The 13,423-nt window shown below is 41.0% G+C and overlaps 1 protein-coding gene across 2 annotated transcripts in view; it reads right to left on the bottom strand.

Annotated features, from left to right (window-relative positions):
* Positions 1–13,423, bottom strand: part of tenm1 (teneurin transmembrane protein 1) — a 185,714-nt gene that overhangs the window by 153,348 nt on the left and 18,943 nt on the right. For both annotated transcript variants that reach the window (XM_088989569.1, XM_088989570.1), the window contains exon 3: positions 6,936–7,250. In XM_088989569.1, coding sequence (XP_088845695.1) covers positions 6,936–7,250 — 315 coding nt within the window. The remainder of the gene's footprint in view (positions 1–6,935; positions 7,251–13,423) is intronic.

Raw genomic sequence — 13,423 nt, 5'->3', positions numbered from 1 at the left:
ATATTCAGTACATTTTGTAAATTAAACCACATTTACTTATCTTTACCATTGGGAAGGACGAAAAGCTTCATTACAAACAATTTTTTGGGTTTCAAGGTAAGAAGCAATGTGCCTTGTTGCATCATGTCTGTTCATCTCTGGCATATTTAAGAACGACAGTTGATATAATATATATTTTGTTGTTTTTTAATTCTAAAAAAAAAATCAACATTTTAACAAATTTCCAGCAGATATAGAATCTCTACACACACTTGCCCGAATGGCTGGTGTTTGTGAGAAATAAGGGTAAGTTTAAAATAAAAAAGAGAGAGATAGCATAACATAATGATTAAGTGTACACATATTGTTGTAAAGTGTGGACGTGGCAGTGTTCATATTCAGACTCATGTTAAACGAGAGTCATGTTGAACCTACTACTATCAGAATCAGAATCAGAATCATCTTTATTGCCAAGTATGTAGGACACACAAGGAATTTGTTTCCGGTAGAACACGCTGCACTAGTATCGTTGTCAAAAAAAAACTGCTAAGTGGCACTATACAGTTCCATTTTGGCTACTTTATTTGGAGTCCATCTGCATTGTAATTGAATTTAACCTGAAATAAAGTTCAAATGTTCTTGTAAGCAATTTGTCCAGTCACATTTTAAAAGCACAGTATGATTTCCAGAGAGCTTCCAAATCATCAGAGCTATCTTTCAAAGGTATCAGTCAGGAGAAATGTACAAAAGGATTGCCACAGCAGTTTAGTCAATGTATTTTGATGGGAGCAAAATATCCTGGATTTGTCTCAACCTTTAGAAAAATATTTAGGTGTGAACTTTTACTCTCTTCCTGAACTTGCATTTCCATCAAGGTTAGCCTTAGGCTGGATCTTGTTGATCATGCCCATCTTTAGAAGCTTTCTGTATGGCAGTCCTCCATATTTGAGTAAAATGGAAATATGTCAAATAAAAATGGGAGTCACAAAAAACCTTGACTTGTAATCCCAAATTTTCACTCAAAATCATCAGAAAATCTTTATTCGTCCCACAATGGGGAAATATACATGTTAATGTACGACTGCAATAACAAGGGACAAACACACCCCAGAGTTCCTGTGGTGTGGCAATCTACTGTTAAAATTATTTGGTACACAGATCCACAAAAATAAATCTTACCTTGACTAGTCTGTGTAGCCATCAATCATTTTCAACCCTTCTAGCTTTTCAGTATCGGAATTGTGGTTGTTTTCTTGGGCCTTGAGATCATTTTCATTTGTGAATCATTTAGATGGATTTCTGCCTTAGCATTTGTAAAAAGTTGACTGTCCCAATATGGGTCAGATAAAGGACTGGCAAACAGTGTAGTGTGTAGTACACCCTTCACCCAGACTAAGATGAGTCCTTTAGTATCAACATCATCAGTGATTAAAAAAAATGGTTGGATAGCTAACTGCACTGTGTGTAACACAAACGGTGTTTATATTTTATATAAAAGTTTGTTATCGGATAGGTAACTGCACTGTGTGTAACACAAACGGTGTTTGTATTTTATATAGAAGTTTGTTATAGGTAGTGAATTTAATACATTCAATTTTCATTTGTCATCTTTCTACCCAGTGACACAAACAATGCGACTTGAAACGTGTCAAATATGCGTTTTACTGCTGCTGCTTTCATTTGATGCAATTGCTAACCTGATAATGCTAAAGAGTTGAAGCAATTTTAAAACCCATTTCCTCCAACTATTATCTGCAATCTATGTCTGAAGTGGAACACTAAAATATATCAAGTATATTAATTTGTCAGGATCAAGCAAATAGGAGAGAGAAGGCAAATGTGAAAAGGGAATAATGGGAGGCGGAAGCCAATCCGAATTTAGTGCTTACTCAAACCAAGGTAATTGCGTTGATATTTGAGAGATCCTTTAATATGACAGGATTCACAGGTATTTTATAATTTCACTGCTCAGAAGAGGAAACGTAAAAAGAACAGTGTGTTCACGTTAGTAGGTAGCCTGCACCATGCCAAAGTGTCAGCGCAAAAAGGTTAATACAAAGGTGAATCCATTAAGACAGGGTATTGGGCTTGAGCGAATGAAGAATGAAAATTCCTTAAGATACACCAAATCCTTCTTTATAACAAATTGTTTGCTTTTATGTTTCTCACCAATCTTTACTTTCAATGTCTTTACATCTAAATCAGTTTGAGCATAAAAACACATTTCGCAAGCAATCCTTGCAGCATGGCGACCAACATCAGACATGCCCTCTACATCTGTCCAAAACTTGAGATCTTGAGTTGCATGATAGAGGTATATTAGGAAAATAAATCTAACCCAGTAAAAATTGAGATACAACATATCACTGAATCGAGATTTGTGACAGAAATAAAATACCAATAAAGTCTGTATGAATACTGTCATGATCTGGTTGGTGACCAACTGGTGGCGCTGTCGGCCCCGCCTGCACCTGCACAGGTGCCGGTCGTTTCCAATCAGTCACACTCAAAAGGACACCTGGCACGACCATTCGGTGTCGGGTAATTGTTATATGTCATTGAATGCTGTCGAACACATTGTATGCTGTTGGATGCAATCGTATGCATTGTGTGCAGTGCATGTGTTTGTTTAATCTTGGCGGACTTTTAATCTTGGTTTTCTTTTGATACTTTGTATTTTTTCTATTCAGATGATTTTGATGTTTTACATTTTGGTCCTGCTGACTTTATTTTAATACAATTTCTCAAATACAACCTCCTGCTCCCTCTTGCCTGCTTTTTGGGATCCGCACCCGTCATCACCACTGTGCAAACCGTGACAGAATTACCCGACCCCGCACCCGTCATCACCACCGTGCAAACCGTGACAGAATTACCCGACCAACCATCGGATCCCGCAGGTACATCGGACCCGTCTCATTTCCACCCTGTGCCTGGCAATGCTACGTCCACGTTAGCGCAAGCCTCGTCGCGTTTGAATCGTGTCACTCGACGAGCCGCAACGTCCACGTAAACGTCCGGCCGAGACCTCCTTCCAGGTGGCCGTCCAGGGTGACCCTGGGTGACTGGCATTGCACGCCCACGTCCAGCCACGCTGTCGTCGTGCATGATGAATTGAGTCTCATCCACGACGAGCCGTGCAACGTCCGCGTCAATGTCGGTCCGAGACTCCACTCACCGCTGGATCCCGGAGCGGCTCTGGACTGGTCTCGTTCCCCCGGAGCCGGGCAGTTCACGCCCACGTCGGCGTCCGGCCAAGACCTGGTCCCATACGGCCGTACGGGGTGCCATTCTGCGCCTGGCAGTTCGACGTCCACGCAGAGCCATGCGCCGTCGCGTGAACGTGCGAGAGGGATCGCACTCACGCCCACGACGATCCGTGCCGCATCTTCGTCCACCCCAGGCCGAGTCCCGTTCCCATCAGGCCGCCGCCCGTCGTGTGCTGGAGAGGCAGCGGTTGCCCTCTCCACCGACCGTTCCCTGGCGAGTGGACCTTTTTGGGAGACTGTTGGGACTTCTGGAAGCAGCCCCTTGAAGGGGGGGGTACTGTCATGATCTGGTTGGCGACCAACGGGGGGCGCTGTCGCCCCCGCCTACACCTCACAGGTGCTGGTCGTCCCGATCAGATTGGCGACCCGCGGGTAGCGACGTCAGCCCTGCCTGCAGCCTCGCAGGTGTTGGTCGTTTAATCATTGACATTTAAAAGAACACCCGGCACGACCATCCGGTGCCGGTTCATTGTTTGTTTGCTGCTTGGTTGCTGCATTACTGTCATGATCTGGTTGGTGACCAACTGGTGGCGCTGTCGGCCCCGCCTGCACCTGCACAGGTGCCGGTCGTTTCCAATCAGTCACACTCAAAAGGACACCTGGCACGACCATTCGGTGTCGGGTAATTGTTATATGTCATTGAATGCTGTTGAACACATTGTATGCTGTTGGATGCAATCGTATGCATTGTGTGCAGTGCATGTGTTTGTTTAATCTTGGCGGACTTTTAATCTTGGTTTTCTTTTGATACTTTGTATTTTTTCCATTCAGATGATTTTGATGTTTTACATTTTGTTCCTGCTGACTTTATTTTAATACAATTTCTCAAATACAACCTCCTGCTCCCTCTTGCCTGCTTTTTGGGATCCGCACCCGTCATCACCACCGTGCAAACCGTGACAAATACTGTCCACTCATATATAATGGAAGAAGTTGCCAATCGATAAAACACAAACATTCCGAACATTTGACTCCTGAAACTCACAAAAGAGCTTCAATTATACATTCTGAATGGAGCTATCAGTGTCATCTGCAGTGTCTCATCATGAGTTTAAGTGATTGAATGCGTGTCAATCTACAATATGCCTTAAACTACAGGAGAACAACTGGGTGCAACCACATTTGTACTATTCAAACTGAAACTCCAAGGGAAGTGGGAATTGTATGGTGTCCTGTTTGTATATTAAACCGGTGTTGAACTGGTGTAAAATTGGTGTGTGCATGTGTGTGTGTGTGTAGCAGTAGTAGTAGTGGATTGCAGTGTACGCTGAGAGGATGTGAGAGGTGCGCAATTAAGAAAGATGGGGGATGTCGTCACAGTCTGCAAACTTCACCTCGTATTACAGATTTCGGTATTTAAATGTAATATACAACGCTGAAGGAAGATGTGATTTTTTTTTCTTTTTAGCAATAGCAACGTGCATAGAATGGCTCTATAATACATATCAATGAGTTCTAGAAGTCGGAATTTGGAATTTCAAAGTGCCTCAAGGTTTCATTGTGATGTGAACAGATGTGGCTGTTGAATTGTTGTTGGGCCAAAGTGAATCTCAGTCAAACCCAAATTTGATGGTTCAACAATCAGCCTTGGTAGCTTTCCTCTGGTCATAACACCGTGTGTGCTGTGCGCATGTGCCTGTGAGAGTGTCAGTGATAAACTCCATCTGAACCTCACTGTGTCTTTTGTACTGCCAATCTCCTCAACTCTAACATTGCACTCTTAGTCATCAATATGGAGAGGTTGATATTTTCACGAGTTTATCAGCAGGCTTGACTGATTCTCTGGAATGCCTACAGTCTTCCTCAAGGGTGGTGTTACACTTGGACATACAACTCCACACACACATGCACACGCATGCACCCACACACACACACACACACACACACACACACACACACACACACACACACACACACACACACACACGCGCGCGCACACACACACAGATTCCGTTATCTTTTTATTGCATATGGATAAAAACACAGGCATGATTTGAATCTTAAAAACGTAATCTAACCCTTTGCCTTAGTTTTCCTTGTAACACATGCACCGATAACACATTCGCTGACAACATTGATTTGCTACAGTATTTATTTGTTTTTATTTTGCTAGTGACTCTTGTGTTATCGATGCAAGCCGAGGTGGTATTAGACTTCGTTCGTGAGAGAGGTGTGACATCCATAATGTATCTCCAATTAGAGGGTGCCATGCATGTGATGGACAGGAAGTGCATGAGAATAAATGATAGTAGTGGAATAAAGGTTGCCAAGTAACAGATAGCAATCGAAGAGAGGGTAAATTTGGAAGGAGTTAAAGGAAATACAAGAGATAGAATGTGTCGAGTGCAGGAAGACACTGCACATGTAGTTCTTCGTGAAACACATGAAATCCAAACATAAACCAGCTTTCATGGTGCATCGCAGCAGTTAAGCCAATTGCTTTGAACATTTAAATCCTCTCCTCTCACCTGTGCCACTTCCATCCTGATTTGCTCTTCTATTCTGCACGCCTGTCTACCGTTCTCCTTTTTTTGACCCCGGATAAAGTCAGCGGGTCCCTTTTAAAATGCTTTTTTTTTTTTGGTTCGTATCCACGCAGCCATGACAAATTGATTGCCGCGTATTGCTGCAACCACTTTCACTCCCTTCCGCTCATTCGCTTTGCCTTCCACTTGTGATTTTGCATTAGGCAGACTCCATTTCCAATCAGGCCGTCATAAAGGTGCACCCTCGGGTGCATCTCAAACAAAAACAAGCAAACCCTAAAAGCAAACCCTCTTTGCTTCAATCATATCTGTTTTACATCAATTCCTCAATGTCTTGTATTCACATCCTAATTATACCATACATTATCGTGTGTATTCCGTCATTCGTATTTTCCTTCTCATGGTCTCTTTACCCCTTCTCCTTTCATAATTTCCACCATTTCCTTTAGGTTATCTTCAGTGTATAAATGCATTGGAGTTTTTCGCAGCACATAAAAAGACAGTGCCCTTGGGGAGGTGTTGGAAAGCGCCGTCTTTGTTTGTGCACACTTCTAACTAACTCTCCATCTGCAGCCAAGCCTGCCCAGTGCAAGACAGAGAGCTGGCTCAATACCAAACGCCTTTCTAGTTGGACTCATTGCTTTACCTTAATCTGTCTCTCTCCTGCCAGGTTAAAGCCTTCACACTCAGGCAAATGTCAGTGTCGACTAAATCCCAATCTGATTCAGTTTTTGGTGAGTGAATATTCGATCATCTCCAAACCATATAATATGGGTGTTTTCATTTCCTAAAGATGCATCACTTCTCGAGCCCAATAGGTTTTGGGTGAAAGCTTTGGGTGAATGACCAAAAGACCATACTTGGTATTTTGCCTTATTAAACAGCTTTCAAAGAAAGAATAATTTGAGCAATATAGTAGTCTGAGTTTTCAATCACGATTGCTCATGGCTGTAACTAGAGCCATGACAATTGTTTGATGTTTTTATATAGTTTCAAAATGGATTTACATTCTCTCCAATATGAAACGTGAAGGTATATTGAAACTTCAGTGATAAAGAACATTAATGGAATTCGGGATATAGTATGCACACGCACAGTAATGGACTATCAAAGGTGCACTATGCTGTGTTAAATTTTCTATCTCCTTTGGCTTTGATGGACAATCTCCTGATAGAGTGTGAAAAAAGGTTGTATCACTCACCATTATCGGGCTCAGATTTCCTGTCATGCTCGGTGTCGGTGAGAGACAGGGCAGAGTTGGCGCGGCTTGTCAGGCAGGAACTCTGCTCTGACTTCAAACCACGCATCCACATGTGCTGCAGGCCACGGATGGCTGAGGGTTCCACATCAGGCTCAGTGTCCACATCGGAACCGACGCCCAGGGAGTAGCCGCGGCTGTGGATGTGAGCGGTGGGTCCGCGGCATATTGCTTCCTCCTCATCTTCTTGATGCCGCTGCTGTTGTTGCTGTTGGTGGATGTAGTCTGGACTCCTCAACTGTGCATTGTTGCAGAAATCTAAATTGAACGAAGGGAGATGAAGAGACAGATTGAGAATCTGAAGACAGCAAAGCCTCTAATACTGGAGTGTGTTTGTTCTTTGCTTCAGTGGTTTTGCTCACCAGGTGTTCATAGATAGAGAAAGCAAGCACGCACGCACCGGGCCACCATACTGGACCGACATGTATCCGTAATATTAAAAATCTGAGATTGAGAAGTGCCTCTTTCAATTATTTGGGATCAGTTTTGAACAGAATTTCGCAGAAAACCATTCCAGAAACTCTACCAGACATAAAGACTTTCAAATAGGAAACAAACTTAGACTTTCCTTTCATTTGTCATTCTTTTAGTGGCTGCTTCACGTCTGAAAGCTTTGTGTCGAAACATTAGTATCATGCATCGATTATAAGGATGATCTTTCAGAATAATGCGTGTTCTCTGTCTGACCTCAGTCATTTTTTAACAAGTTGCCCAAAGAAGTGCTTTGGATACACTGAAGAGAATTCCTATTGATAGAGGTTATAATATAATATGATAGAATACCTTTGTACAATTACGATGACAAGTTTGAGTTTCATAGGTCAAAATGCCAGCCTTGATTTTCCTCAACCATTTGCATTGCAGCTGTATACTGTTCTGACTACCTGATGTGTATTATTGAATTTGAGATGTATTGAACCACTGCTCAAACAGAGCACTGATCTCATCTAGATTCTCCTTGGTGGGGTGAAGAGATCAGATAAAGATCAAACCTTATTAATATTGACTCAGACTGAGGGAAAAATTGAGCCTCACATGCTTTCAGGTGTTAGAACGTCCTCCGATCCAAAGAATCATCCCGTCATCTGAGAACATCCGATAAACGGTTTGAGTTCTCCAGTTACACCTCAATCCAATTCAATTCAAATGTATTTATTTATTTATTTTTTCTTTTTGAAGAAGAGTGGGACAAATTTCGGTGCAGTGGACTCAGTTGACTTTATTAACTGATGCTTTTTTTAGAATTTACATGCGGAAGTAATGGAGTCAATGCAATTTAAAACAAATTGTCACAATTTTAAAATCAATGTCCAGTTTAAGACCCAAGTTTTAGAAGGGGTCCAAGTCTCCAGTATGGACTGTACACGGGCTACTGGGCAAAATATCACTTCTGTCTTCTTTTCATTGAAGTTCAAGAAATGTTGTGCCATCCAGGTTTTGATTTCCTACAGGTAGGATAAAAGTGGCCTTCATTAGAAAGTCTCTTTTTTTCTCTCAGTGGGACATACATATCTGACAGTCATATGCATAGCAGTGGAAGGAAATACCATGTTTCCTTATGATGGAACTCAATGGAAGCAGGTATAGTGAGAACAGCAGAGGCACCAAAATTGAGCCCTATGGAACACCACATGACAGAGGGGCAGTACGTGACTCAGAGTATCCAAGGCGAACACAAAAGGTTCTGTCAGCTAAATAGGACTTAAACCAGTCAATAGCACTAACGGGAATTCCCACCAAGTGCTGCAAAGGAGACGGCAGAATACTGTGCATCAAATGCTGCAGTTGAATCCAATAAAAGAGACACATGCGTTCTCCACTGTCATTTGCCAGGAGGATGTCATTAGAAACCTGTATCAGGGCTGACTGTACTATGCAGTCTTAAGACCTGACTGTAAGACTTCTAAGATGTTCTGTTCATCAAACAAATATTTCAACTGCATGTGCACCACTTTTTCAAGATTTTTTGAAATGAAAAGCAGTTTGGAAACGGGCCTAAAATTTAGTGCATCTAAATAATGTATAGACGAAGAGTGGAAATACAGAAACTATCCCCTGGCTGGAAACAATTACAGAAAGGTATCTAAAACAGCATTTTAGTCTGATTGACCACTAGAATGACAGTAAGCGTGTCCTGCTGTCTCTCTTATATATCCTACTGGAATGATACAGGAATGAATATTTTTCTCTGTATTGCTACAATTCACGCTGCCTGAAAAAGAGCAGATGATTGTTTGTTGCTTTTCTGAAAACATAGATGAGCCAAACCCTTGTTATTTGACACTTTTTGGAAAACAAACAAGTTGCCTTATTTATCGATTTGCGGTCATTTCAACGAATTTGAAAAAAGATGTTGATCAAATTTTGTTGGAAAAAAAATCCATCCAACCACTTCATCCTCACAAAGGTCACTGGCGTGCTGAGGTCTATACCCAGCATCCTTCTGAGGCCTATACCCAGCAGCCCGTGCACTGGCGACCAGTCAATCACAGAACAGACAGAGATGAACAACCACTCACACTCACATCTAGAGACAATTTACCATGTTCAATCAGCCTTCGATGCAGGTTTTTGAAATGTGGGAGGAAATCGGAGGACCTGGAAAAAACCCGCGCGGGCCCGGGGAGAACATGCACACTCCACACAAGGAGGCCGGACTGGGACGCGAACCGGCACAAGGAGAACATGCAAACTCCAACATCATTTCATTTAAGTCCAATCCTTCTAACTGAGACAAGCTTATTTACAAATTGTTTGTTCAAGGGTGCAATTTCCACATTGGATGTGTGGAGACTTGTTCCACTTGATTATCTTTGATTCACTCACTTAAACCTCTCTAAACAGCACCATTTTGCTGTCCAGGTGCCATAATTTAAATGAAGGGAGCTGAATTAGGTTTAAATATGACACACTCATCTGCATGGTCCTCATTCAACACCCGTTGCAATATGCACATGTGCAATATTTATGAATTGTCTCCTTTCCAATCAGTGAATAAAGTGAATGGCACAAATGAGAATTATGATTATTAAGTTTAATGAAAGATGAATACCAGTATTGTTAGATGCATTTCACAGAGAGCCCTCAAGAGTACTACTACTATGACTACTACTACTCATAATAATAAGCTTAATAATAATGAGTGAATTATTGATTAATTAATTGAATTTTTAGGCAAGCCAGCACAAAAATAACATGTTTCTGCAAAATGAAATAACCGTTAGATACATGTACGTATGTAAAAAAAGAAATAATGACCTGCATAATTTAAAATGTTTCAGCAATAATGGCATACCAATAATGTTCAGAGAAATATTATATATCAACCTTGTAAACTCCAAGCACATATCAACAAGGTTAAAGAAAGAGCCAGTGACTGAGCAGTGAGTGATCACTCCCACCCTCTTCATACTGTGAACAGTGCATATATCTGAATGATATTTTAAGGTACAGATGCTTTGGCATTGCATGTTGAGTAGTTCCAGAGTGTTCCATGGTTTGACCCCACATACAGAGACACACAATAAAATTCCTGGGTGTACCAATTTTTGGTTGTGCAAAATTTCTAGTCTTGCATGCCATAAGCATGCTCGTTATTGTCTAAAAAGAATATTATAATGATAAATTGTTTAAGTAAAAATAATTGGGTATAATTTTTCACAAAGTCATAAATATTCATTAAACGACAACCAACACCATTTTTTTGTTTCCCAACTGACATCAGAAAAATGTATAGCATCTAAAATACCCAAAACATGCATGCTGATATTCTTAGTCAAATGCAAAATACCAATAAAAATGACTTAAAGTGTCCCAAAACTGCCACAAAATGAGCTCGGAACTGGGCAGATTTAGAAAGCCCCGCCCCCTTGTTCGTGGTGTCACTATTGATCACACACTGCCTTGCTCCAGAATCAAAACAATGGTTTCAGAGAGTTCAGATTCAGAGTAGATGCTTTCTTGTTACTCATCCAGTTATGAATATGATTCAAATAGTTCTGAAGAGGAAAGCATAAATGTTTTCAATCGATTCGAAGTCCTTCCGTATCAATTCGAGACGTCTGGACTCCAATGTAGTGCCCTGAAAATGCACAAGATGGCGCACAACCTCCATTGGAAATGGGCTGATCTGTCTGCTGGGAATTTGTGTAAGCTTACACCTTCTTTATGCGTGTTACCAAAATTGGCTGCAACACAACAATTCACCGTCGTGTTATTTATGTAGTTTTCCTTCTAATTTCGCGATCAACACGGTGTTTTCAGATGAAAAAAAGTACCCAAAATGCATTGTGTGTCGCTTTCTCGGTCATGGGAGTTCCCTCTGTGACGTCACATAGGGCATCGTCATCAACTCGAAAACAAGACTTCCTGAATATTCAGCGCGAGTCTTAAAACGTACAATATAGCTATAGGCGGTGAAATCTTTGTAAAATGCGCTCAGTAGAAGTCATTAGAAGTGATTTTACAAATTATGGACGCAACTTGTCCGGAGTTGTCGGTTGTGCTTTAAATTGAACTGAAAAAAATATACAAGTAAATCAATGCCGTGTGCAGCAAATTGAGTTTTATATCTCAAAAATATCTTGTCAGTCAAGAGAATATTCTCCCTTGAGGATGACTAGGTTATTTATTTATTTATTTATTTATTTAGGCTTGGGTTTGTTTTGTTATAACAAAAGCAAGCTGACTACATTCTTCTTGGTTAACAGTGGTTTTCAGCATGGAACTCTGCCATTTAACCCATTTTTTTCTGATAATAGAGCCATGAACACAAAGCATAGTTTGACTTGGGTGACGTTTTGACCTCTTGGATGAGTTAAGTTATGGTTTGACAATGACATATGGCCTGCTACTGCAGCTTAGTCGAAATGGGTGTGGTTGTAATATTAAAATGACGACAACAACAAGGAAATAGAAAAAGATACATAAAAGAAGGGCAGATTCATATGACAGAAAATGTGAATAATATGCTTTGGGAATTACAGTAAAGTCTCGTGATATCGAGATTCTCAGGAGTAGGAAAAAATATCGATATAACCGGATTATCGATATATCCGATCCTGCGCCGAACTGCATTAAAAGGGGGCAGTAATGGGGGATCTTTGATATGGCATGCAATTTTCTCCTTTTTTTCTAGCATGCTTTTGTACTGTAGTGAAGTGAAAAATAAACTTATGTATTAAATAAAAATGTCAGTTATTATTTTCAGAACGCACTCTTGCAATCGTGACTCTGAGTAGCACTCGACATTGTTCTATACACACGAGAGAAACCACCAACGCCAGCATGTACATACTAAACTGTACGAAAAACAGTGATTAATGCAAGCGATAAAGATATCTGAATACAAAACAATTAAATACATGTATGGAAAACAAAAACTGCAACGTTTACATTACTGACATTGATAAAGTATTCTGCGGCACGTCGAACTCTTTCGCGATGGAGGATTTGCTCCTTGTCGGATTCTCCTCGACAGCCAATATTGCCTTGTACTTCGTTCCGAGGTCACAATTCTTACGTTTCCCCATGGTTGAAATTGGTGTTGAACAATTATATACTGTATAAGAAGATTACAGTATGTTTCAGATGCTATTGCAGCTCTGCTACACTGTGACACGAAATCTGGTCACGTGACCAACGGTGTGACCGATACAGATATCGCTATTGGTGGTACTGTAGAGAAACCCTTAAGCAAATATCAATTCAGCTTAAACTGCTTTTGTATCGATATAAGCAGAGCAGAATGGCTGGTGGGAGTTGAAAAGGGCACCGCAGTAACCGGATTATTGTAATAACCCGGTATCGTACTAAACGGAACTAATTATACATAAAAGACTAGAATTTGCCGGGAAATGAAAATAGTATCGTAATATGCAGTACTATCAATATAACCGATATAACGAGACTTTACTGTAGATGTAGTGGCTGTTTCCGGTCATCCATTGAAAATGTCACTGGAGGCGATCCCCCCCTAAACAGTTGTTTACTTAGGCAGGCTATACTTTATATTACTCTGTTTCCAACCGGTGAACAGATGTTCTTCATATCACCAGCTATCATTGACATTTAAAAGGCCGCTTGGGGGGCATCGTTCGCACCTTACCGTATGAATTGATGCACACCATCAGCGTCACATGGACAGGTAATTACTTTCATTTTCTGATTTTTGTTTTTCATATCGTGGAAAAGCACAGACACTTAAACAGACAAATGCCGGCACACATCCGTGATGACTATTGGCGATTGTGGGAGGCTATATTTTCGCTAATATGACAAAATCCAAAGTAGGTGGTGGTATTTGAAATCTGAAATTGATGGAACAGCATGTCAAAATGGTTCGCTAATGTTTGTGGTTAGCATGGTGGCATGGTGGCATGGTGTTGCAGGAAAGCAGGACGCGAGGGTGGCAGGGAGTGCATCTATTGATC

The sequence above is a fragment of the Hippocampus bargibanti genome, linkage group LG02 (assembly GCF_051943395.1).
Source record: "Hippocampus bargibanti isolate YZ-2025 linkage group LG02, ASM5194339v1, whole genome shotgun sequence".
NCBI lineage: Eukaryota > Metazoa > Chordata > Actinopteri > Syngnathiformes > Syngnathidae > Hippocampus > Hippocampus bargibanti.
The sequence above is the reverse complement of the archived record's forward strand: the minus strand, read 5'-3'. Positions and strand labels throughout refer to the sequence as shown.